This window comes from Herpailurus yagouaroundi, unplaced genomic scaffold (genome assembly GCF_014898765.1).
Source record: "Herpailurus yagouaroundi ecotype Mexico unplaced genomic scaffold, PumYag 159, whole genome shotgun sequence".
Classification (NCBI taxonomy): domain Eukaryota; kingdom Metazoa; phylum Chordata; class Mammalia; order Carnivora; family Felidae; genus Herpailurus; species Herpailurus yagouaroundi.
The window spans coordinates 44,176,191-44,200,950 of NW_024412400.1; the positions used below are offsets into that span (position 1 = coordinate 44,176,191).

Sequence of the window (24,760 nt, forward strand, 5' to 3'; positions counted from 1 at the left end):
AGCCAGGGAGGGGCAGAGAGAGTGAGAGACACAGAATCTGAAGCAGCCTCCAGGCTCCGAGCTGTCAGCAGAGCCAGAGCCCGATGTGGGGCTCGAACTCACGAACTGTGAGATCATGACCTGAGCCGAGATCAGATGCTCAAACAACTGAGCCACCCAGGTGCCCCTCTAAGTGAGAAACTTCTAATCATTAAAGTTGATCCTTGAGTTACAGGAACTTCATGGGGTTCTCTTTCCCATAGCCCTAGGAAGGCCACAGCATATAACAAATCCTGATAAATACTTCTTTAAGTAATTAATTGAAGCATGATGCTAACCAAAGGATGAGACTTAGAAAAAGATGGGTTTTTATCAGAGAAGTAAACCCCATTTTTGTACAAAAAAAGAAAAGTGAAATTCTTCAGTTCTAATAACAACAATGTTTTTTGATTGAAAGGTAAAACAAAACATTTGCAAGATTATGTGTACAGTTTGATCCTATTTAAGAATAGAAAAGATTAATAACATCATAACTGGCCATCGTGTTATTCAATGGAGACTGTGAATGAAGAGGTAAATAAATGAAAATATGTAGGTTTCCTGAGTTCTGGGTTAGAATCATTTGATCCTACATAATTCCTGGCAATTCTTCTTATAGGGTTTTGTGCAAGTGTTTTAACTTCTTGAAACTTGTTTTCTCAACTAAAAAACAAACAGACAAACGGTAATATGTGCTATGACATTCAGGCTTTTCATAAGGCTCACCAATGAATAAATACAAAACTTTTTTTTTTGTAAAAACAAAACAAAACATCCTAGTCTATCTAAAAGGGTTCGTTTTTATGGAGTTAAGTGTCAGACACCTTTGTTCCAGTTCTAATCCCTTCACCGACTTTCCAAAAGGCAATGCCATCACCTCCCTAGAAATCAGTTTCTCCATTTGGAAGATAAGGCATTCGTGGTGGGTTGTAACCTTGAAAGTTCTCTGAACCTATATTACTTAAAGGTAATAAATCCCTACCATATATCTGGCATCCCAGCTTCCATACTCCAGGGCCCTTGGCCACCATGAAGGCATCTTCCAGCGAGGCAGGGAAGACGGTGATGGTGTCCTTCCTGTGATTCCGAGATATCAGAGTTTGTCCATGCAGATAGAGGGGGTGTGTGTCCAGCACACCACCCATGCCAACAATATACCACTTGACCCTGTCCTCTGAGCACATGGTGAGATTGGGCAGATTTCCATACATGTATCCGTTTATTGCTGAAAACCAACATATACTTTATTTTACTTGATCTGTTTTTAAGTAAACTCTACTCCCAACTCAGGGCTCAAACTCACGACCCCGATTATCAAGAGTCACGTGCTCTACCAACTAAGCCAGGAAAACAAATGTGCCTTGGTCTATCACACATGGTAGATCAGGACCACATGCTGTACATTCTGCACATTTCCTCATTACACAAACCTCACCATGTCAGCGTTCTTCTCACACATAATCTACCAGAGGATTTGATTTATGTTTTACACACAAAGAGGCTATCAATATCTATATATCTATATAATCAGAAGTGTTAGAAGCACAGAGATTAGAGGAAAGAGGAGGAAGGTAAGCTGGAAGGCAGAGAGTACAGCTGAGGAGAAAAGAATAGAAAGAAGCTAAGTCCCAGAAGGAAGAGAACAAGGATAGAGGTGACTGAGATAACGAGAGCATCTTTTCTGAAAAATCCTATGTAGAAACACATTTTCGTAAAATATCTGGTCAGTTATGTTTTTGTTCTTTCATAATATTTTATTACCTTAAAATTACATCCTTCCTATGTATTTCCCATGCACTTTTGATCAATATCAGACTATAGAAGACATATGCACCTACCTAACTTTATGTGCTACGACACTTTGCAAACCAGCAAGACTTACTAGATGATTCTTGCATATCAACCAGTGTGCCCTGGGCGAAAAACTGGAAAATGTAGACTCAACCACACAAACTTGAACAAAAGGAAATCACTAAATAGAACCACAGAAGTTAGAATCACAGGATATTATGAATAAGGAAGTTTTCTTTAATCTTACAGTGCATCTGATTGCTCTCCTGGAAGTCAGGATCACTAGTATTTACTTTGCCGGATTCAGTATACTTCTTAATGTTTTCATCCATATACCAGCTATTGTTTTCATTAGTTATAGATAACATCAAAACATAAGACCTGTCGATATTTTTTTCGGTGTCTCCATCCAGTGTGCCTGAAACATAAAGAACAACAAAACTTGCTCTTTGCAATAATTATTTTTGCTGTGAGATAAACTGGTGATTCTAACTGATTCAACTTAAAATATAAAAGTAAAATCTTGCACATCTACAGACAGAACCGTAAGGAACAAAGCATGCAAGGAATAGGCAGACAGCTTCTCATCTTCCTACTTTCTTCCACTCTGCTGATTCAACATATTTCTGTAGGAGAAAGGGGTCAGTCATTTTGTGAAAAGGTGGCACCAAGTGAAGTTTACCGGGTTTGACTACCATCTAGTGACCAACTTGCGTCACTGAACTTGAACTGAGGCCTCGGACTCACCATCGCCATCTAGTGCTCAGAGTCTGAGAGGGCAGCTTTACTTTCTCGACTGGAGGGAGAATCAAGGTCAAAGCAGGAAAAGGGAGCTCATTTGATAGAAAAATTCCACTAGGAGAGCGAGGGAGATCCCGCTTATTCTGGTTCTATTGCTACAATGAGATTTGAAAAAATATGTTACCTCTTTTACAAGTCAGAATTGGTCCAATAAGACCGGAAGCCACATCTTTTGGAGTGTCTACATGGGAGTGGTAAATCCGTGTCACACAGTTACTGTCATTGGGGCCAGGCCCCTGTTTTTCTTCTACATACCACTTGTAAGTATATTGTGCCCCTGGCTCCAGGCGATCATCTTCCTTTTGCCGGCCCGTAGTATTATCAGGATAGAGAGCACCTAGAAAACATAATCTGCACTGTGGTCACAATAACTATTGGGCAGCACTGTTTTGAATGTGACTCATGCTTCTCTGTTAAGCCATAAATGTATGTTAATTTGCATTTTTAGAATCAAGTGAGCATTTCTCCCCTCCTCTTTCCTGCTTCCTGTCTCTTCTTCTTTAACTGGCATCCACCTGAATGTCCGGCTTGTCCAGTTTCTGGACTAAAGTGGAATGAGGCAAGCAGCATAATTGCACACCATTATCACCATTATTATGAATTCCAGAAATATTTACTGTGCATCTACTATATGCCTAGACCTTCGATACAGAAGTCTGGGCTCCTGAGTTGCCTTCCCTATTCTCTTCACTGCAAATTAGACTTGGGACCCCAGGCATCGAGAAGCATCCATGTGTCCTCCAAGCAGTCCACTAGAGTGCAAAATTGGCCCTTTGCATAGCTTACATTACCCTGAGCTATCACCCCAGTTCTGAATCTGGAGGCTTTCTCTTCTTTCTTTCTTCTTTTTCTAGAATTTTGCCTCAGATCTTTATCTCTTGAGGCTGGAGCCCTCATAACTATGAATAAAATTCCTCCATTCAATAGAAGATTTGGAAGCATGGTCAACCGCTCACACATTTACCCGTCTTTCAAGACCCTCCTTTCTCCACGCTGAACACAAAACCTTCTTTGTTGGCTTTTTCTTCCCTTCCTTTTTCCAGCACCATTAGGCAACTGTGAGTGTTGATGTTTGGGAGACAAGATACTGTCTGGAAAATAATGATTGCTCTTGATGCTGATGTTTTCAAGAGGCTAATCCTCATCCATTAGGAAGTGAAGTGAGGTGGGGGTAGAATAGTATTTCTGCTCACCTAACATTTGCTCATGAGTGTCTCCTACCCAAAAAAAAAAAAAAAAAAAATTGAACATGACCCATGCTTTCTCCATTAAGCCATGAATATAGTTAGTTTGTGTTATTATTATTAGTGAAAAGTATGTTTTCTTTCCCAGGAATTGCAGAAGAGTAGTCACTTATTCAAGATGAGAAAATGAAAAAGGATTGTCTTGGATATAAACATCAGGGGCCCCTGGGTGGCTCAGTCAGTTAAGCGTCCGACTTCAGCTCAGGTCATGATCTCACGGTTCGTGAGTTCGAGCCCTGCATCAGGCTCTGTGCTGACAGCTGAGAGGCTGGAGCCTGTTTGGATTCTGTGTCTCCCTCTCCGTCTGCCCCTCCCCAACTGTTCCTCCCCAACTTGTGCTCTCTTTCTCTCTCAAAAAATGAATAAACATTAAAAAAAATTTTTTTAAAGACATCAAAAGTAAGAGTCTGCATTCATCCCAAACGACCCCTAGTTGATAATTACCCTGCTTTCCCTGATGTAATGGGCTCATACTTTCCATAAACAACAACTCAGAAATGTAAGGTAAGAGAATCCACTTACCTTCATTTTCTTTAGTGTAGCTGAGTCCATGAGGATGGAAACTATAGATTCTTGAAGCAAAATTTTTTACATGTACATAAATGAAGTCTCCAGTCTCTGCCTTAATTATTGGACCTAAAAATCCCAACCAGGATGGTTTTTCAATGATCGTTTGAAATGTGTCATTAGTATACTGAAAATACAAAGCCTTTTTATAAACAGATCCTATCCTGTTTGGGCCTCGCTGTAGATATACATAGGACTGAAACTCTCTGTAAAAAATAAAGAAACAAAAAGCAAGAACTTTAACATATTTTGACAGGAAAGAAAAAATGTTAAATCAACTGAAACTAGAAGTAAGAAGATTTGCAGTCTGATTTTGATAGACAAAATTCAAGACACTAGAGAAAATGCTAAGGAAGTTTAAAAAAAAAAAGGTACTGTAGGCAAGGAGAACGTTTGGAGTATGTGATGAAGAGATCAAATACAAATGTAGCAAGTAATATACATGGCATTTTGGTTTGAGGGACTTACCAAATTTTTTGTACTAAGCCACAAGAAGGTGTCTAACCTCACTTGAAGGGTAATTTAGATCTCGAGCATTAGATCAATTCTTATGACTTAGAATTATTTACATGTTTAAATGGATTTGTATATTTGTTGGTAGACTTAGGGTCATTTCGCCAACAAACATGGTAAATCAGAACCCCGTCCATAACCTCTAGATTTCTTCCTCCCAATTATTTGAAAAGAGAAGTCAAGAAGACAGCTGCAATTTTTACAATCTCCATCACACCCTCCATATCAGAAGAAAGAATGTTGTTTCGTATCTTGAGCACCACACAAAGTTGATGATAATCACAGAATTAGAGATGATCCCTGAAATAATGTTCCATGATGGCAAGAGTGGTGACAATTCTAAAAGGAATAATTTCGGAGTGCCTGGGTGGCTCAGTCAGTTGAGCGTCTGACTTCGGCTCAGGTCATGATCTCACAGCTTGTGGGTTTGGCCTCGTGTCGGGCACTGTGCTGACAGCTCAGAGTCTGGAGCCTGCTTCAGATTGTGTGTCTCCCTCTCTCTCTGCCCCTCTCCCTCCTCGTGCTCTGTCTCTCTCGTCTCTCAAAAATAAGTAAAGGTTGGGGCGCCTGGGTGGCGCAGTCGGTTAAGCGTCCGACTTCAGCCAGGTCACGATCTCGCGGTCCGGGAGTTCGAGCCCCGCGTCAGGCTCTGGGCTGATGGCTCAGAGCCTGGAGCCTGTTTCCGATTCTGTGTCTCCCTCTCTCTCTGCCCCTCCCCCGTTCATGCTCTGTCTCTCTCTGTCCCAAAAATAAACAAACGTTGAAAAAAAAAATTAAAAAAAAATAAGTAAAGGTTAAAAAAAATTTTTAAAGGAATGATTTTTGATTTCTATCAATATCTGTCTTCCGTGCCATGCTTAGCTAAATAAATAAATAAATGCAAAAACAAAAAACAAGCAAACAAAGGAACAAAAGGAAGTGGTTCTAATAACAAATGTGCCCGTAAAGGGTCAAACATGGGAAATTTTTCATCAGCATTTTATCAGTGAATAACAATTATCAACTTTTGTTTCTGATAGCAACTTTTCCCTGCAAAGGTATTACTTACTCATCTTCTGAAAAAGGCTTCCCATTGAGCATATTTTTACCAGTAGGAGCATAGTTCCAAGTAGTTTCTTTGATGCCTATGCTGTAGTGCCTATCTTTTGCCCAACCTGGAGAACTAACAAAAAACAGAAACATTAATGGTAAAAGGGCCTTCATTTTCAAACCCGAAGCCTGGAGAGGCTAAATGAGTGATGCCTGCCTTTCTTTTATAATCCAGGCTTTCTTCCTTTATTTGTATCCATTTACATAAATCAGGGTTGCATAAGAGTCCATCATGTGTTTCATCTACACATACGTCATTTTGGTTCTAAATGCATTTAGTTTTCATTAGTCAGGCTGGGTGAAATGTTGCACAACCAACAGAGAATACTGATTCTTGGCCAGTATTAGAGCTTGCTTGAATTACTGGGTACATAGGCTACCCAGATCATCTATCATCCCGGGACAATTGTTATCTATTCCTAAATTACTGGAATTATCTGCAGTTTACTCTCCAGCCTCCACTTTCCCACTGTTCCAGTCCATCTATGTACCATTCCCCGATTCTTCATTATACGTTAATTTTAATAATTTGTTCCTCTAGATGCTAATTTAAATTCCTTGTCATTTAATACTTTACATCATTCTCAAATTTCTTAAGATTGAAGACTATCCATAATCTAGCTCCCAATCTGATATTCCAAGTTCGTCTCCATAATTCGACTTCAGTATCCCTTCTCTCTGGGAAGTTGACTGAGTAGGGACACAGAGCAGGGTGAGGAGGAATACCTGAGCACCGCGATCAGACAGCTCTGAGTTTGCATTTTACTTAACTCTGCCACTTACCCGCTGTGTAACCTGTGTGTAATTGTGGAGCTCAATTTCTTCACTTATCAAATGATAGTAACAATTACTTTCCCAATTAGGAAGTTGTGAAAATTAGACAAAACAGCACACATTATAGAGGACCTTGGGGACACATGAGGAGCCTGGTACACAGTCAGCCTTTAGCAAATGTTATTTACCTTCTTCCTCCCCATTGTTAGAGTGGGCTTTCTGAATTCATCTGATAATATGCACACCCATTCCCCAGCCTGATATTTCCTCCCTCCCCTCTCCCTTCCTCGTCTTATCCAAATTTTTCCCATTTTTCAAGCCTCCTGAGATTTTACCTCCTCAGTGAAGACTGCCATGATTATTTCAGCCTATAGACACCTCTCTCTTTCTGAATTCACCAGCTACAGTGTCCAGGCCTGGTAGTTAACCACACAGTTTTGTACTGTTGTTTAAATTTTCATGTACTTTCTTTACTCCCAACAGATTGTAAATTGTACAGATTTCTTCTTATTATTCTGTATATCCTCTAGAAATGTCAAGGAATAAATGCTAAATTTTTTTGGAACAAATAAATAGAGTGCCTTTGCCACAGTTACAGTAAGTAAGGAAAGGAACAGGAGTCTTTGCCATTGATTTATGTGTCATCATATATTGGGATATCTGTTACTATTAGACCTTGTTTGAGACTTTCCATTTAGAAAGCCACAATCCCTTTCAACAGTTAGAGTGGTATTCTGACTTAGGTTTAGAAACGCACACTTAGGAATATTAAGGCACTGCAATCATATAACATGTATTATTTTGCAGCTTGCTCTTATTTCTCAACTACATGTTTGAGACACCTTTACATATCACTGCCTAGAAGTATACTCTTTCATTTTAAGTGCAACATGTTTTTATCATGAATGTAATTTCTTTATTTTTTAAAACATACAAGATCAAAGTATATTTTTCCTGGGTGTGCAGACTGATGTCTATACTAACTTAAGAAAGTGCCAAAAAAAAAGGGGGGGAGGGGTACATATCAAACACACATACAGCACTGAGAAGAGATAGGATTATTATATTTATTTCTTACAAGGAGAATGCATTTCTATATTACTTGATTTTAAAAATCAAACTATTTGCATTTTTTCTTTCTTGCATTAAAAAATAATGAGGCTATAGGGGCACCTGGGTGGCTCAGTCAGTTAAGCGTCCAACTTCAACTCAGGTCATGATCTCATGGTTCAGGAGTTTGAGCCCCACATCAGGCTCTGTGCTGACAGCTCAGAGCCTGGAGCCTGCTTTAGATTCTGTATCTCCCTCTCTCTCTACCCCTCCCCCACTCATGCTCTGTCTTTCTCAAAAACAAATAAACATTAAAAAAAATTTTTTTTAAAGAGGCTATCAATCTTCCTCACAAGCAACAGTTGCTAAATTCTACCAAAATCAAAACTTCTATGTTGTTGTATCACAAAACTTATTCACATTTGTGAATTCTTAGGTGAGTTTTAAAAGAAAGTTGGGCTGGGACGCTTGGGCGGCTCAGTTGGTTAAGCACCTAACTTTGGCCCATGTCATGATCTCATGGCTCATGGGTTTGGGGCCTCATGTCAGGCTCTGTGCTAACAGCTCAAAGCCTGGATCCTGCTTCAGATTCTGTGTCTCCCTCTCTCTCTGCCCCTGCCCTGCCTGAGCTCTGTCTCTCTCTTTCTCTTTCTCAGAAATAAATAAACAAACATTAAAAGGAAGTTGGGTAAACAGTCCACTGCTTTGGTAGGTTTTAAGGTCACCAGAAGACATTGGAAGGAATTCAGAAAAGCTGGGCCTGGTGGGACCTCGGTGTGTGGAGAAACTGCCCATAGAAAAATCAAGAGGAAAGGATTCACAAGTGGCACCCTTTGAGAAACAGTTGAAAGGGTTGAAGAGAAGATCCAGACATGGGTCAGACACGTGGGTCTTATGAGAGAGAAGAGTTTAAGATAGGCTCTATGGTTTCAAGGAGGAAATCCATGGGTTGGAATAGTTGGTTCACATATTTAGCTCTGGATATGGAAGAACCTTAGGACCTTCCCTGTGGTCTAGACCAGTTGCTGTGGAAGAATCTACCCATCACGTAGGGGTGGCAAGATCCCTTAAATGGTTTTTCTAATGTCTCTTTATCCTGAAATTCTGTGACTTCTTTCCTCATCCTCCCAGAAACATTAATTTTATTCTGGAAGGTGGATAATAGAAGACCCATTCAGCTGACTGTTTTTTTTTTGTTGTTTTTTTTTTAACTCAGTAAGTATCCTAAGAAATGAAAAGTCTAGTGTATTCAAATCAAATAAATCTATCTCCAGTTCCCAACTCCACCATTTATTACCTGTGTGATTTGGAATGAGTTGCATAATCATACTGAACCCAAGTCCCCTTATCTGTAACATGAGGGTAATAATAATCAAAGTTTGGTGGTCCAGTGAGGACGTAGCTTCTAGTCTGTCAAAGAAAGTTAAACATCCTCCCCTCAGACAATGAAAATGGTGTTGGTAAATATTCTTTTTTCTTCTTCTTCTCAACAAATGAATAGGGAAACTGGCTTTTTTTTTTTTTTTTTTTTTTTTTTTTTGTGGTGGTAGTGGTGGTGGTTGGGTAGGCAGGAGGTTGGAAGGAGGTACTTTTTCTTAGATAATGTTATATTTTATGGATTGGCAAAATAAAAATTTCTGCCCTTCTCTTCCTGCATAGTCCTCAATATATCCGTCTTGATACAGCAGTATTTGAAGTTGGTAACCATTATTTGATTATATTCTTGGTTTGTATCCCAAGAACATAAGGCAACTTACTTAGCTAAGCTTTATTGAATTTGGCTCAAATGTATAAGCTCAAACACCTCGGAGGAAAATTTGGATTCCTTCCTGGTTTTTCTATTCCACAGCTAAAAATAAGTCTAAGAATAAATAGAGCACATGAAAATATGCACAGGGACCTAATGATAATAGCACCTTATGTTTTAAAAGCTTTACAATATATAAAATACCTTTAAAAGTATTCCTCAAAATGTTATCTTCAAAACACTCTCCCTCAACCCAACCCTTATACCTGTTTAATACATGAAGCATCTAAAGTTCAGAGGGCCTAGTAATTTGCCACAGAATTTACACTTCCAAGTTATGGTGCCAGGCAGGGTTCAAATAGAAATCACGGGATTCTAAGTCAAATATTTCTTCCATGTGACCTTATGAATTGGCTTCAGTAGTTTAAGCATATGTACTTCTACATTAATCAATAAATGCTAAGTTTTGCTCAGAATATAAAACTCTAATTGTATCTTCCAACAAGGTAGACCAATGGGATGTAAATGATGTGGGGGCAGGATGGGGAGTTTAAAGACAATGGGGTAGATGTTAGCAACTTTTCCACCCATTTCCATTCTTTCTGTTTCTTCTACCAATAGCCACCATTTGTTGAATGTCACAACCTCAGTCACTTTCTAAACAGTAACTCTAATTGTGTCAGCAAATCCTGAAAGGAAAGTTGTTAGGCTCCTTGTAATTGAGAAAACTAGAACTTGGTTCTAGTAAGGAACTTACCAAAGCAAGTAGGTGTTATTGTCAGTTAAACCCAGCCCTTAAAGCCTAATGGATGCTCTCACTACTAACCACCCCCCCCCCCCCGTCCCCCCGCCTGGTACTCTGGGCAACTCAGGGCAACTATCAACCAGATAAGAGTTAAATAAGTAGAGCAACTGGTAGCTGGGTCAGAGAGGTACACTTAGGCTAGAGCCCTGTGTCCTTCTCAGGTTAAAAATACGTAAACCACAAGCTTTCAGTGTATGGGGTAGACACCATGAGGGACTAGACGCCCACAAAATAAGGCATAGAATGAAATAGTGGGAAGATGTTGAAAATGAAGAAAAAAGAGAAAAGTACATCAGACAACACTACTGTGATTATGATGGATCAAGACAAAAACAAGTCCACTCCAAAGTAATGTCTGAACACACATGAAAAACACAAACATTGCCCAAACCTTTAAAATAACCAAGTATTCTCTTATCCTGGCTATAACTGACTGCTTTGTTAAGATATTGAATCATAGAACCAATACTGCATCCAATATAGAGCAAAGCCCTGATTCCTTTTCTTTTTCTTTTCTTTCTTTCTTTCTTTCTTTCTTTCTTTTTTTTTTTTTTGAGAGTGAGAGGGCACAAGTGAGAGAGGGACAGAGAGAGAGGGAGAGAAAGAATATCACAAGGGACAGAGAAAGAGAGAGAGAGAGAAAGGAAGAGAGAGAGAGAAGCAAGGCTCACCTGAAGTGGGGCTCTTGTTCACCCAAAGTGGGACTCGAGCTCACCCAATATGGGACTCAAACTCATGAACCATGAAATCATGCCCTGAACCGAAGTCAGATGCTTAACTGACTGAGCCACCCAGACGCCCTGCTTCTTTTTTTTTTTTTTTTAATGCTTATTTATTTATTCTGAGAGAGATAGAGGAGGGGCAGAGAGAGAGGGAGAGAGAGAATCCTAAGCAGGCTCCACCCTCAGCTAGGTGCAGAGCTCAATCTCAGTCGTGAGATCATGATCTGAGCTGAAATCAAGAATTGGATGCTCAACCGACTGAGCCACTTAGGTGCCCCTAAAGCCCTACTTCTTTAAACATCCCTTAAATCACCTAACACAAGCACCAATCCTATAAGTCCTTTGTAACACTTTCTGTCTGAGATACTCCGTGGTTCTCCATGGTATGTGTTGTCTTACATTGCAATGAGCAATAAACACGACTTATTCAATTATAGGTAAATTCCTGTGGTTTGGTTGGAGTACATTGAGGCTAATCTCCCTTAGAAAAAAAGTCTATGACAAAGCTACTATTAAAATATTATAGGGGTGCCTAGATGGCTCAGTTGGTTGAGTGACCAACTTCAGCTCAGGTCATGATCTCACGGTTGGTGAGTTCAAGCCCTGTGTGGGGCTCTGTGCTGACAGCTCAGAGCCTGGAGTCTGCTTCAGATTCTGTGTCTTCTTCTCTCTGCCCCTTCCCCCCTCATGCTCTGTTTCTCTTTCAAAAATAAACATTAAGAAAAAAATTTCCAAATAAAATAAAATATTGTCAACATGACTAAAATTCAGAAATTTATGTCTCCAACCTGGACCTCTCTGCCTAATTGTTTAATACAGCACTTCTCAAACATGCAGATGAATCTCCATAAAAATCTGAAGATCTTTCAAAATGTAAATTTTGCTTCTGTAGGTCTGGGGTAGAGCTCAATATTCTGCATTTCTGTGCTGGCTCTCTGGGGATGCCAGTGCTGCAGATTCATGAACCATACTTTGAGTAACAACAACCTCATAGACATCTCGATATCAATATGCCCAAATATGAATTTCTAAGACTTTCATTTTTAGCTCCAACATGTTAAGAGCTTGGATGTCATCACTACCATCCTTACAATAAGAAACACTGGACAAACTGGAAATCAACAACTTTTCCTGAACCCATTAGAGAAGTAATGCAAGCAGGGAGATGAAAATTCTAAATAATAATAATAACAAGAAGAAGAAGAAGAAGAAAAAGAAGAAGAAGAAGAAGAAGAAGAAGAAGAAGAAGAAGAAGAAGAAAATACTAGAAATCAAAAATACTATAACAGAAATAAAAGTGCTTCTGATGCTTCATTAGACTGGACACAGCCAAGGAGAGAATCAGTGAGCTTAAAGATCAGTCAATAGAAACTTCCAAAACTGAAATGCAAAGAGGAAAAAAGAATGAAAACAAAAAAACAAATCACACACATACACACAGAGAATATTCCAGGACTATGAGATAATTTTTAAATGTAACAAAATTGGAGGGCCAGAAGAAGAATGAAAGAAATGGACTAAAATAAATATTTAAAGTAATATGGACCAAGAAGTTTCCAAATTTAGTGACAGACACTACTAAGCTACAAATCCGAATGGCTCAGAAAACAAATGCTAGAATAAATACCAAAAAACAAAAACAAAACCCTATACTTAAGCATATCATACTCAATCTACAGAGAACATCTTGAAAGAAGACAGAAAGAGGAGAATATCTTACCTGTAGAGAAACAAGAAGAAGAATCACAAAACTGAACCGATCTTGCTCATCCTGCAAAAACCATTTTATTCACTGCCTTCTTCATCTCAGTTCATGGCACTTTCAGCCTTCTAAGCCAGGTCAGAAACGTTGGATTCAGCCTTATCTCCTCTCCTCTTCACATTTCACATTCAGTTTGTCACCTGTTCAAAGTACACAGTAAAACCTTGGTTTGTGAGCCTAATTCATTCCAGAAACATGCTTGTAATCCAAAGCACTTGCCTATCAAAGCGAATTTCCCCACATGAAATAAAGGAAACTCAGATGATTTATTCTACAACCCCAAAATATTCTTATAAAAATGATACAATAATTTAATATAATACAAAATAATAAAGCAAATGCAAAAGATGAAGAAAAATTAACCTGCACTTACCTTTGAAAACCTTCATGGCTGGTATGAAGGAGACAAAAGAGAGGAGGGTTATTGTGTAGGACGACTTTCACTATCACTAACGGAATCACTGCTATCGATTGGCTTAATGGAATCTTTCCCTTTTCGTGCCACTTTAACAAGGAACCTATCCAATGACACTTGATTTTGCCTCCTTTTGAGGATTTCACGTAAATGTGACATTGCATTGTCGTTAAACAGATTCATCGCTCTCACTGCTACAGCCTTACTGGGGTGATGCTTTCTTACAAAATTTTGCACTGCTTCCTACATTTTACACATCTCCCTAATCTCATTTGAAGTGAGGTATTCCTCTGCCTTTTCCTCCCCCTCCTCTGCAGACGAGATGCAAGAGGTAGACTTCTTATAAAATCTTGCAGTTTCGGCCACTCGCATACCCTGTTAACACTTGTTGATGATTTCCTTCTTAACTTCCACTGTAATCAGCTCCATCTTTTTACCTCCTTTCTTTTCAACCTTTTTCTGCATAGAGCCATTGTATGCGTTCGCACAGATGTTGACTACAGTACAGTATTCATAAACTCTTGTCATATACTGTATTTAATGTAACTGGCAATGAGGCAGCAGAAGAAAGGGTCTACCTGCAGGCAGCCTGACCTAGAATGAAGCAAAGCCTTTCTAAGCTTACTCTTGCATGGAAAAGCAAAGGACTTTCCATAGGTGCTCTGAAGTGACAAAACAAACAAACAAACAAAAAAAAAAACCCACAAACAAACAGAAAAACACTAGTACCAGTAGTGGGCACCTTCCAATGTTCCAAAAAATCACTGATTTCTGCCAAACGCCGCAGCCTGAGACCAAGCATCTGAGCATGGGAGATGATCACCCACAATCCTGCAGCGAGAGAGAAAGAGAGAGAGAAGAATCATTGGCTCATCCGTGATCATGTGATGTTCCATGTCACATACTACTTGTATTCCAAGACACCACTCATTTATCAAGTTAAAATGTATTAGAAATGTTTGCTCATCTTGTGGAACACTCATAGAACAACTTACTTGCAATCCAAGGTTTTACTTAATCTAAAATCCGGCCACTTCTCACCACCTCTCCTAACATTTCCCTGGTTCAAGCCATTCATTGTGTCCCTCTTGGGAACTGTAACAGCCTCCAAAATAGTTTCCTGCTTCTACTCTAGCCTCCCTCCAGTCTGTTCTTAACACAGCCCGAGTGACCCTTTAAAAATATAAATTCCATCAGGTCACTCCTCTTCTCAAAGCCTTGCAATGGCTCTCCATTTCCTGCAGGATAAAATCCATAGTCCCTTCTATGACTTTCAAAGCTCCTTAAGGATTTCACCTCCTGTTACCTCTTTTCTCCCACCTCCACTCTTCTCTGCTTCGCTTGCTCTGCTCTGACCAGGCTTGCTTCTTTGCTGCTCCTCAGCCTTACCAGCCACACCTGCAACAGAAGCCTCTTGCGCTGACACTTCCTCTGCCTGAATGCATCCCCTCAAGTATCCTCATAGCTCCTTTCTTCACATCCACTAGGTTTTAATTTAAGTGTCACCCTCTTGGGATGCCTGGCTGGCTCAGTTGGTAGAGCATGTGATTCTTGATCTCAAGATCATGAGTTCAAGCCTCACGTTAGGTGTGGAGCCTACTTAAAATATAAATAAATGTATGTATGTATGTATGTATGTCACCCTCTCAGTGGGGTCTACCCTGACCATATGATTTAATATCAACACCTGCTCCACCTCCCCTCTCCCCAGCACGTGGGATTTCCCCCTACTTTTCCTTTTGTCCATAGCACTTATCTTCCAATTTACTATCAAATCTTATTTATCAGGTTTGTTGTCTGTCTCTTCTTACCAAAATGTAAACTCCATTAGGGCATAAATTTTTGTTGGTTTTGTTTGTTGATGTATCCTCAGCATCCAGAACAGTGTTTTGCACACAGTATGTGCCTAATGAATGTTTGTTGAATGAACGCATTGTAGAATACCCTGAAACTGGCTTTGTGACCTGGAAAAACAATAGGAGTGACAATAATGACAATTTTGGACTGCTTTCTACATGTGTTAAGCACTTGAGGAATTTAACTCATTTAATCTCTACCACCTCAAGAGTGAGACAAGTAAAGCAGAAGGAAGAAGGTAAGACTCCCACCCAAGGTTGCACAGCCAATTAGAGACGGAGCCAGAATTTGAACACCCAGCCATTCAGGCTCCAGGGCTCAAGTTCATAAGCAACGTGCTATGCTGAAAAATCAGATTATCCTCTCTGTACTTCAAGCATTTTCCTCTTCATTACAAATTATTGTGCCACAGTATTTTAAAGGATCCTTCCATATTCATAAAACTGTATGTCACTTTGACTCACTGTTTTACCTACTTCGCTCATGGTTTTCAGACTAAGATATAAGATAGTGACTTGAAGGAACCAGGAACTGATGGCTCTGGGGACATCACATTGCATATCCTTCATAATGTTCCTACTTCCTACTTTCAGGTGCAACTATGACACAACTGTGCATGAGAAAACTTTTTTCCCTCCCACAACAGTACAATGTTGGCTAGTCCTGTCTATCCAGGTTCCCCTAATATCTTTAAGAATGAGCAAACTGTGATTTTGTAGATCAGAATTCTTCAAAGAAAACAGAGTACATCTTTAAACCACTACATTATAGGGGCACCTGTGTGGCTCACTTGGTTAAGCATCTGACTTTGGCTCAGGTCATGATCTCATGGTTCATGGGTTTGAGCCCCATGTTGGATTCTGTGCTGACAGCTCAGAGCCTGGGGCCTGCTTCAGATCCTGTGTCCCCTTCTCTCTCTCTGCCCCTCCCCTGTTCACACACGCTCTCTTTTTCTCAATCTCTCTCTCTCTCTCAAAAATAAATAAACATTAATTTTTTTAAAAAAAGAAATGAAACCAATTGGGAAAATAAGCTTATTTTATTTTATATCAGTTTAAATGTTACTTTTTTATTTCTAAAAATAAGTTTTACATGGTTTAATCTAATATTTAACACAATTTTTAAAATTATTTATTTTTTATTTTAAAAAGAGTATGACTGGGGGAGAGGGGTAGAGAGAGAGAGTGAGAGAGAGAGAGAAGGAGAATCTTAAGCAGGTTCCATGCTCATTGGAGCCCGATGTAGGGGCTCAATCCTATGACCCTGGGATCATGACCTGCACCCTGGCACTAACACACAATTTTGATTAGGCCTGTAAGTCTGGACAAAATCTTAGGATGAGGCAAAAGCAAATCAAGTGTTATTTGGATTTAAATGTTATAATTTTTGTCAACAAAGCTTTAAGAGAGCACAATATAGATTCTTTCATTTCACTTTCGATATATGTAGTACCTTTACAAATAGGGTAATTTTGCTAAATATTGAAGGGAATACTAAGGGCATCCTTTAAAAAATTTTTTTTAAGTTTATTTATTTTGAGAGACAGAGCAGAGGAGGAGCAGAGAGAGAGGGAAAGAGAGAATACCAGGCAGGCTCTATGCTGTCAGCACAGAGCCCGATGTGGGGCTTGAACTTACAAACATGAGATCATGACCTGAGCTGAAACCAAGAGTCGGACGCTTAACCAACTGAGCCACCCAAGCGCCCCCTAAGGGCATCTCTTAATCTATCATATTCAAATCATTCTTTTGACACATATAACCTGTCATAATTTTTTTTTACTTTTCTTCAAACATCTGCTAACCTAACCTGCCAAATCCTTATTTGTCAAAACCTTGTGTGTGATTTGAGCAGTTCTCCATTACTTTCAATGACTTTAAAATCCTGCAATATTTACATTTAATTGGCACTGGGAAGTGAATCAAAGAAGGGAAAGAAGCCAAAAAGTGAGTTAATGCTGTGGGTAGCTGGGATTCAGTGGGCTGGGGATTCTTTGAAAAACTGAATAGTACCCCCTCAGAACTATCAGATCGAAAAGCATGGAGGTTATGAAATTTACTCACCTGAAGGTCACTGCTGGGGTATTAACTCCCAGGCACTTCTGGCCTCCCTGTTTCCTGTATAAGCACGTCCCTTCATCCAGAGAATATATTCAGTTAGATGCAGAAAGTTGTCTGCCTATACTGGAACTATCTGCAGAGGCCCTATGGGGTGAACTTAGGGGAAATGCAAGAGGCACCGACGTGCCTCCTACATTCAGTTGGGTCACTTAGAGAAAGTGATGTCAGATATCTCCATTAAAAAAGGTATCTTTACCCCTTTGTAATTTACAATTTCAAAAGTGCTTTTTGAGATCAAATAATTATCATATTCCCCAAACATACTTTTTACTCAATGATTTTACTATGACTCTTTAACATAAGGGATCAAACCCTATTGCTGATCACTGAGCTCCAAAAAAAGCTATAATCTGGGCCCCTGAACTCTGAGTCAGCCATAGTCTTTCCCCTTGGCTCTCCTTTTAGATCTTCAGGTACAAAAGAACTCATCCTTCGGGGGTTGTCGTATTATAAAAGCTGACGCAAGGTACTGCCTCCAGGATTCCTGCAAATGTTCCTCTTCCATCTTCCTGTCTTTCCCCTAGGCTGGATACTGCTGCCTCTGCCAAAATAGGGGAAGAGTAGGCTTTAAACTTAGAGGTTAAGCAGTGAGATGTGCCCTGTCGTATGCACGAACACCAAATGACTCCTAGGAGCTTCATTTTCCAGTTTGGAGAAGCTGATGGAAGACTCCTCCATGACAGTCAGCACTTGTACTCCTGGAGATTTCCACCACGGTGGACCCGATGGATTCCCTAGAGCTGCAGGACTCAGCTAGAGTACCTCTTCCTGCTCCCTGGAATGGAAGCTTTCACATTTTGCTGATTTTCCAGGGTTCTTTTTTCTAGGCCCTTCAGGAATAGCTTTACCTGGATGCCCTGAGGCCAAGATTGCTCAGTGGTACTCATTCGGCAGGGATCTATGTCCGTGGTCTGCAGACGAAACCACAGCTCCCAGCCTAAAGGAGTTCCAATTTCCATTGAGTATCTTCTGTTGTATCTCGACATTAGATACAGTGGTTCTGGAAACAGAGAACCAGATTCTCACAGAAAATAAAAGGGATGAAGGGTAGTCCAGAAGCTATATTGAGTTGTTCTCTAAAGATCTCAGGCTCCCAACTTTGTCTATAAATAAAAATAAGTTTTTATAAAAATCTTGAGAATCACTCAAATATATTAACCTTAGTGCCGAGAGGGCAAGTTATGAACTCCACCAGAACCAGAGTTCCTAAGGGTGCCCAAATACCTCAGGGCACATGGAAGAATATGGAGGACAAGATCTAGGTTGCACGTATGATTGCTTACAAATTTGGAGAAAGTGGGAAAGGCCACCAAACCTCAATATTAATGCAAGTTCCTGCCCTGCTGTGCTTGAGACTTTCCTCGAACTAAAATTCCCCCGACTTCCAAAAAACCATTTTGTATGAAATCCAGAACTTATTGTCAAAGACCCAGGAACAGGCAGGGAGAGGTTTGAATTGGCCTAGGTGAACACAGCTCATTCTCTGGAAAGTAAGCTGCTCTTTTCTGTAATCATTTTATTTAAGATATCTATTTCTTAAACAATATATTGTTTCTTTTTGAAGAAAAAAATTAATAGCAAACATAAACCCATTTGTGTTCAAAAAGGGCAACTGTGTAACTTTTGGCTGAAGGCTCTTGGGAGAAGATAAGTGGAACAGTCCCATGGCCTCTCAGTTCTTAGGAGCTGGCAGAGGAGCACTCTGCAGAAGTGCTGAGGGTCCTCAGCTGATTGAAAGAGTGGACAACAGAAGGGAGAGCAGGAACATCATCCGCACATGGGTAAGCCAGACCAGGTATAGATACAAATTTCACTCGGGCATACTGTCCTCAAGTTAAAGGATAGTATGTTTGCATCAGGGCTCTTTGTGATCACTGCCCTTGATGTATATTTGTGTCTCAAGTCATACTGCTCCAGGGGACTATTGCTCTACACCTGGTGAACAGGTGTTATTTTGGAACACACTTTTCCTCCTTTCTGGGAATTCCCCTCACTTTTATTCTATGTTCTATCTCCTGTTTCCTGAATCTTAATTCTTCCTCTTCAAGGAGGAAGAATTCTCTCATTTTGGTGGAGTGCATTCTCCAGGAAGGTGATATTTTGAGAAGTTACTCATAGAAAATGTCATGTATCATGGAAATAATTTCCTTCAAAATTATTTCCTTCCTTTTAAAGGCATTGCTCCAGTTGTTCTCTAATTTAGCTATATAAATTTAAAGCCAATATGATTCCCTATACTTTCTATGTGACCTGTTCCGTTTTTCCTCTGAAAGCTTGTAGAATATCCTCTTTCAATCAGGGGTTTTAAAACTCTATTTGGAATAACTTTTCTATCTGGATAGTCATGCTCTTCCGTTTCATGAAATTTTCTTGCATTGTTATTTTTGTCTTCCATCTTGTCTGTTCTTTCTTTCCAGAAATTTCTATCAGTTGGTGTTGACTTCTTACACTGACTAGTTTTCTAATTTTCCTTAGTTTTTGCTCACTTAAAAAAATCTTATTCTTTTTGTTCTAGTCTCTGATTCCTTGACTTCATTTTCCAAATCTTATACTGAGTTTTTCATTTATGCTTATCTTATTTTTAATTTCTAAGAGTTTTGTTGTTGTTCGTTGAATGCTTTTAAAAAATATATAATTCTTGGGGCGCCTGGGTGGCGCAGTCGGTTAAGCATCCGACTTCAGCCAGGTCACGATCTCGCGGTCCGTGGGTTCGGGCCCCGCATCAGGCTCTGGGCTGATGGCTCAGAGCCTGGAGCCTGTTTCCGATTCTGTGTCTCCCTCTCTCTCTGCCCCTCCCCCGTTCATGCTCTGTCTCTCTCTGTCCCCAAAAAAATAAACGTTGAAAAAAAAATTTTTTTTTAATAAAATAAAATAAATAAAAAATAAAAAATATGTAATTCTTGTCTTCCTTCATGAACACAAAATCTTCTCATCTTCCTGAGGAATGCATTATATATATATTTTTAAAGTTTTCTTCTTTCCAAATTGGTTTCCTCTGAATCGGTCCTCATTTAGATAGAGATAGAGACCAAAACAAAAGTCTCTATCTTTCATGTAAGACGTGTTCCTCAGATGTGTGAGGGCCCTTGCCTATCTGCTCATGATTATGAAGGAAGGGAAGAGCTAATTGGAAGTTGAGTGTGTGCTTATTGACTCTGAACTTCATTGTTGGGTAAACTGGGTGAGCCATTTATTGAAGCATTGCAAATGCCACTATATTATTTCATATAGCTGTGGTGACAAATAACTCCAAACATAGTAACATAAAACAATATAAGTTTATTATCATACAAGTCTGGGGAATAACAGTCCAAAATCAGTTTCACTGTTATAAAATCAAGAGGTTAGCAGGCCCAAGTTCCTTCTGGAGGTCTAGGTGAGAATCCATTTCCTCGACCTTTCCAGCTTCTGCAGGCTACCTGCATTCCTTGATTGACCCCCTCCTGGCAGCTTCTCTCCTCTCCGATTCCTGTTTCTGTCCTTGTATCTTCTTTCTCTGAAAGTGATACTTGTCTCCCTCTTATAATGACCTTTGTGATTATGTTGGGTTTACCTGGGTAATCCAGGATAATCTCCCCTTTTTAAAATCCTTAATTTAATGACATCTTCAAAGTCCATTTCTGGGTAACATATTCACAGTCCCCTGGATTTGGACATGGACACTCTGGGGGGTTATTATTCAGCCTACCACAGTTAGTATCTAAGTTTTCCTCTTGCACTGGCCAGACTCCCTACAAGAGGCTCCAACTTGGAAGGGAAAGTTCTGGCTAATAGTTATTCTGAGATCTGAGTGGATTAAAAGGGCTTTGGGGCAGGTGTGTCTCAATATCCCTCATTCAGGATGTAACAGTCACTTAATCTCTCTAGTTTGGGTGTAATATCCATCTCTTTGGTGAACTCAGAGACCCTCTATTGTACCCTTTCCAGAGGATAAACTTTCAAGTGTCTGCCATTTTCCAGTGACATAGAGAGGGATACAGGGACTCAACCAATCCTTCTCGTTGGTCTTCCTTTACTCCCAGTTCCAGATGTATCTGGTGCTATCCATCTGGGAGTCTTTTGAAGATTCTGACATGTAAATTATGCTGGCTCTCAGCTTACCACCCCTACTCCTAATGCTTGGGATTTTCATGTTTTTTTTTTTTTTTAATTTTTTTTTCAACGTTTATTTACTTTTTGGGACAGAGAGAGACAGAGCATGAACGGGGGAGGGTCAGAGAGAGAGGGAGACACAGAATCGGAAACAGGCTCCAGGCTCTGAGCCATCAGCCCAGAGCCCGACGTGGGGCTCGAACTCACGGACCGCGAGATCGTGACCTGGCTGAAGTCGGACGCTTAACCGACTGCGCCACCCAGGCGCCCCATTTTCATGTTTTTTTAAGGTGGTTTTGTCAGTTATGTTTTATCAGTATGCTTTGTAGCTTCTGTAATTTTACTGCTGTTGTCTCCCCTAATCTCTGACATTTGTTGGTTTATGTCTTTAAAAAAACCTTTATTATAAATTTAGTGTGATTTCAGGCAGGAGTGAAATCAGATTCTGTGTGTGTGTGTGTGTGTGTGTGTGTGTGTGTGTGCGCATGTGTGTGTTTTCATATTAATGCATAAAAAAAATTTGATTTGAACTGGTTTTGTTCCTTGGGTCAGACATGGGCTGGCTCTGGCCAGGGTAGCCAGGCACCACATCTAGTAAAAGGATTTTAGTAGCCAGGTTTGTGTGTCCTGCCCTATCTGCCCAATTACACACACTCAACCTTGACTTCTTACCTTGGTTTCCTACAGGTATCCCAGTTCCTCTGGGACTGGAATCTTGTCCCTAATTCCCAGCTTCATCTCACAAAGCAGGAAGCAGAACTAGCAGGAGTCATTCTAAATATAAATAGTTGTAGTTTTCATAGTTGTACCCTTTCCTTGTAGCTTTTTTTTTTTTTTAAGTAGGCTTTATGCCCAGCATGGAACCCAACGTGGGGCTTGAACTCACAACCCTGAGATCAAGACTTGAGCTGAAATAAAGACCTGAGCTGAGATAAAGAGTAGATGTTTAACCTACTGAGCCACCCAGACACCCCCTCCTTGTACCTTTTCAGTGGGATGGAAGTATATACACAAGAGATTAGGGTTTTAGGAATCAGATTCTGATGGCTATTATGTTTATACTCTCCAAACATGCGTCAAAACGACAAAATGAAGTGCTCGCCTCTCTTGCACTTTCTCTAGCCTAACAATGCCTGCCTCTTACCTTTGCCTACTTTACCTTTCCCTCCCCAGACTTCTGACCCTATTCTCTCCCTAGAACCTTAGGACCTTTCTTCACTCCCTTCCCATTCTGTTGTATCTGTGGTATTTCCATATCCTAGCCATTGCAAATCTGCTCCAACTACACTGGGTTCTGAGTCACCCTGGTTCTAAGAGCTTTATATGTACCAACTCAAAATGTACACAGCTCTGTTCTTATTCCTACCTTACAAATTCAGAAACAGAGGCACAAATGCCTTAAATAAACCTGACCAGGATCACACAGCTAATAAGGCAGAGCCCAGATTTGAATCTGAGCATTCTGACTCCAGAGTACATCTTGAAACCACTACATTATAGTGGCGCCTGGTTGGCTCAGTTGGTTAAGCGTCTGACTTTGGCTCAGGTCATGATCTCGCAGTTCATGAGTTTGAGCCCAGTGCTGGTCTCTGTGCTGACAGCTTGGAGCCTGGAGCCTGCTTCAGATTCTGTGTCTCCCTATTTCTGTCTGCCCCTTGCCCCACTCACACTCTGTCTCTCAAAAATGAATAAACATTAAAAAAAATTTTTTAAACCACTACGTTATAGACTACTTATAAATTGTATCCATGTGCCAAACACTGTTTTCTGAGATATGTATGTATTTATATATTTAATTATATATCTATATAATAATATATAATAGATATAATTGTTATATATAATAATATAATATATAGTATATAGATAATATATTAGTAATATAGAACATAATAATATATAATCATATAATAAATATATATCAATTATAATATACTAATGTATTAATATATAATTAATTATAATATAATATATGATAAATAATATATATTAAATAGATTCTATATTTATATTATATATAATATGCAAATAAGATTATACAAATTAGTATACATACATACACCCATTTAATCTTCATAGATACTATAGATCAAGCAAACAGCCGAAAAGAAACCAAGGATCTGAACGACAAAATTAACAACTTCTCCTAATGGACACTATTGAATCTTGAACCCAATATTTGGATAAACATATACTTTTAAAGTACATAAAGGAATCTACTCCTGAAATCATTGTTGCACCATACACTAACTAATTTGGATGTAAATTTTAAAAAATAAAATTAAAAAAAGTAAATAAAATATTTACAAATAGTAACCATAAAACATATTTTTAAAATGTTCAAAGTATCAGAATAATATACACCACATTGTACAATCACAATATAACTAAGCTGGAAATCAATTAAAAAAAAAAAAGCCCAAACTCACATAATTGGAAATTTTAAAAGCACATTTAAAAACACATAGACAGGGAAAGATCATAAAGAAAAGTAGAAAATATTTATAACTAAGTAATAAGGAAAATACAACATTTCAAAACTTGGAAGATGCAACCAAAGTGGTACAGAAAAAGTACGAAGTCTTAGATGCTTATTTTAAGAAGAGAAAAAGAAAGATTGAAAATTGATAAGCTAGGCATTGAATTTAAGAAGTTAGAAAAATTACATTGAGATTGAAGCAAAGGAAATAAGAAATTGCAAATATAAAAGCATAAATGTATAAAACAGAATTCATTCCTAATTAAAATCAGCTAGCAATAGTCAGTCTCTCTGAGAATTAGAAAAATGAAAAGAGTTAAAAAAAAAAAAAAGGCTATCACACACATGCCTTCATGTTTAGGGTTTCTCTATTCTCAGCTCCTTAAACAGATTTTACAGATAGGATGAGAGGATACTTTCTTTTCAAATGAGATTTTTTTTCTCATTATTTAAGAAATACATTTTCAAATGAAAATTTCAAATAAAAAAAACATAAATCATAATCCCATCATTAGGGGATAATTCTTAACTGTTAACATTTAGGTATTGTTCCTGTCTTTTTTGGTCTGTATCTGAAATTTTATACATGTCTGCATGTAATCAGATGGTTATTTAAAAATTTGAGCTCAAACTTCCCACATAGATTTGTATCCAGCTTTTTCCTTTGAAAGTACGTCATTAGCAAATGCTCTTTAAAAACAAAACTGGGGGAGGCACCTGGGTGGCTCAGTTGGTTGAGCATCCGACTTTGTCTCAGGCCAAGATCTCACAGTTCGTGAGTTCAAGCCCCACATCGCCTCATTGCTGTCAGAGCAGAGCCTGCTTCAGATCCTCTGTCCCCCTCTCTCTGCCCCTCCCCTGCTTGTGCTCTCTCAAATATAAATAAAACATTAAAAAAATAAATAAAAACAAAA

The 24,760-nt window shown here is 39.2% G+C and overlaps 1 protein-coding gene and 1 non-coding gene across 2 annotated transcripts in view; one reads left to right on the forward strand and one right to left on the reverse strand.

Moving 5' to 3' along the window:
• The window catches only part of LOC121033815 (ceruloplasmin-like), a 29,815-nt gene extending 23,644 nt beyond the window's left edge, over nucleotides 1-6,171 (reverse strand). Inside the window, exons 1-5 of the mRNA XM_040480452.1 lie at nucleotides 5,983-6,171; nucleotides 4,377-4,627; nucleotides 2,735-2,947; nucleotides 2,057-2,227; nucleotides 1,001-1,243 (exon numbers count right to left, since the gene is read on the reverse strand). Of these exons, the coding sequence (XP_040336386.1) occupies nucleotides 1,001-1,243; nucleotides 2,057-2,227; nucleotides 2,735-2,947; nucleotides 4,377-4,627; nucleotides 5,983-6,137 (1,033 nt within the window). The 5' untranslated portion in view covers nucleotides 6,138-6,171. The remainder of the gene's footprint in view (nucleotides 1-1,000; nucleotides 1,244-2,056; nucleotides 2,228-2,734; nucleotides 2,948-4,376; nucleotides 4,628-5,982) is intronic.
• Nucleotides 6,172-14,815: 8,644 nt separating this feature from the next.
• TRNAK-CUU (transfer RNA lysine (anticodon CUU)) lies at nucleotides 14,816-14,888 on the forward strand. Its single transcript has one exon. It is a non-coding gene; the product is annotated as a tRNA-Lys (tRNA).
• The last annotated feature ends 9,872 nt before the right edge of the window (nucleotides 14,889-24,760 follow it).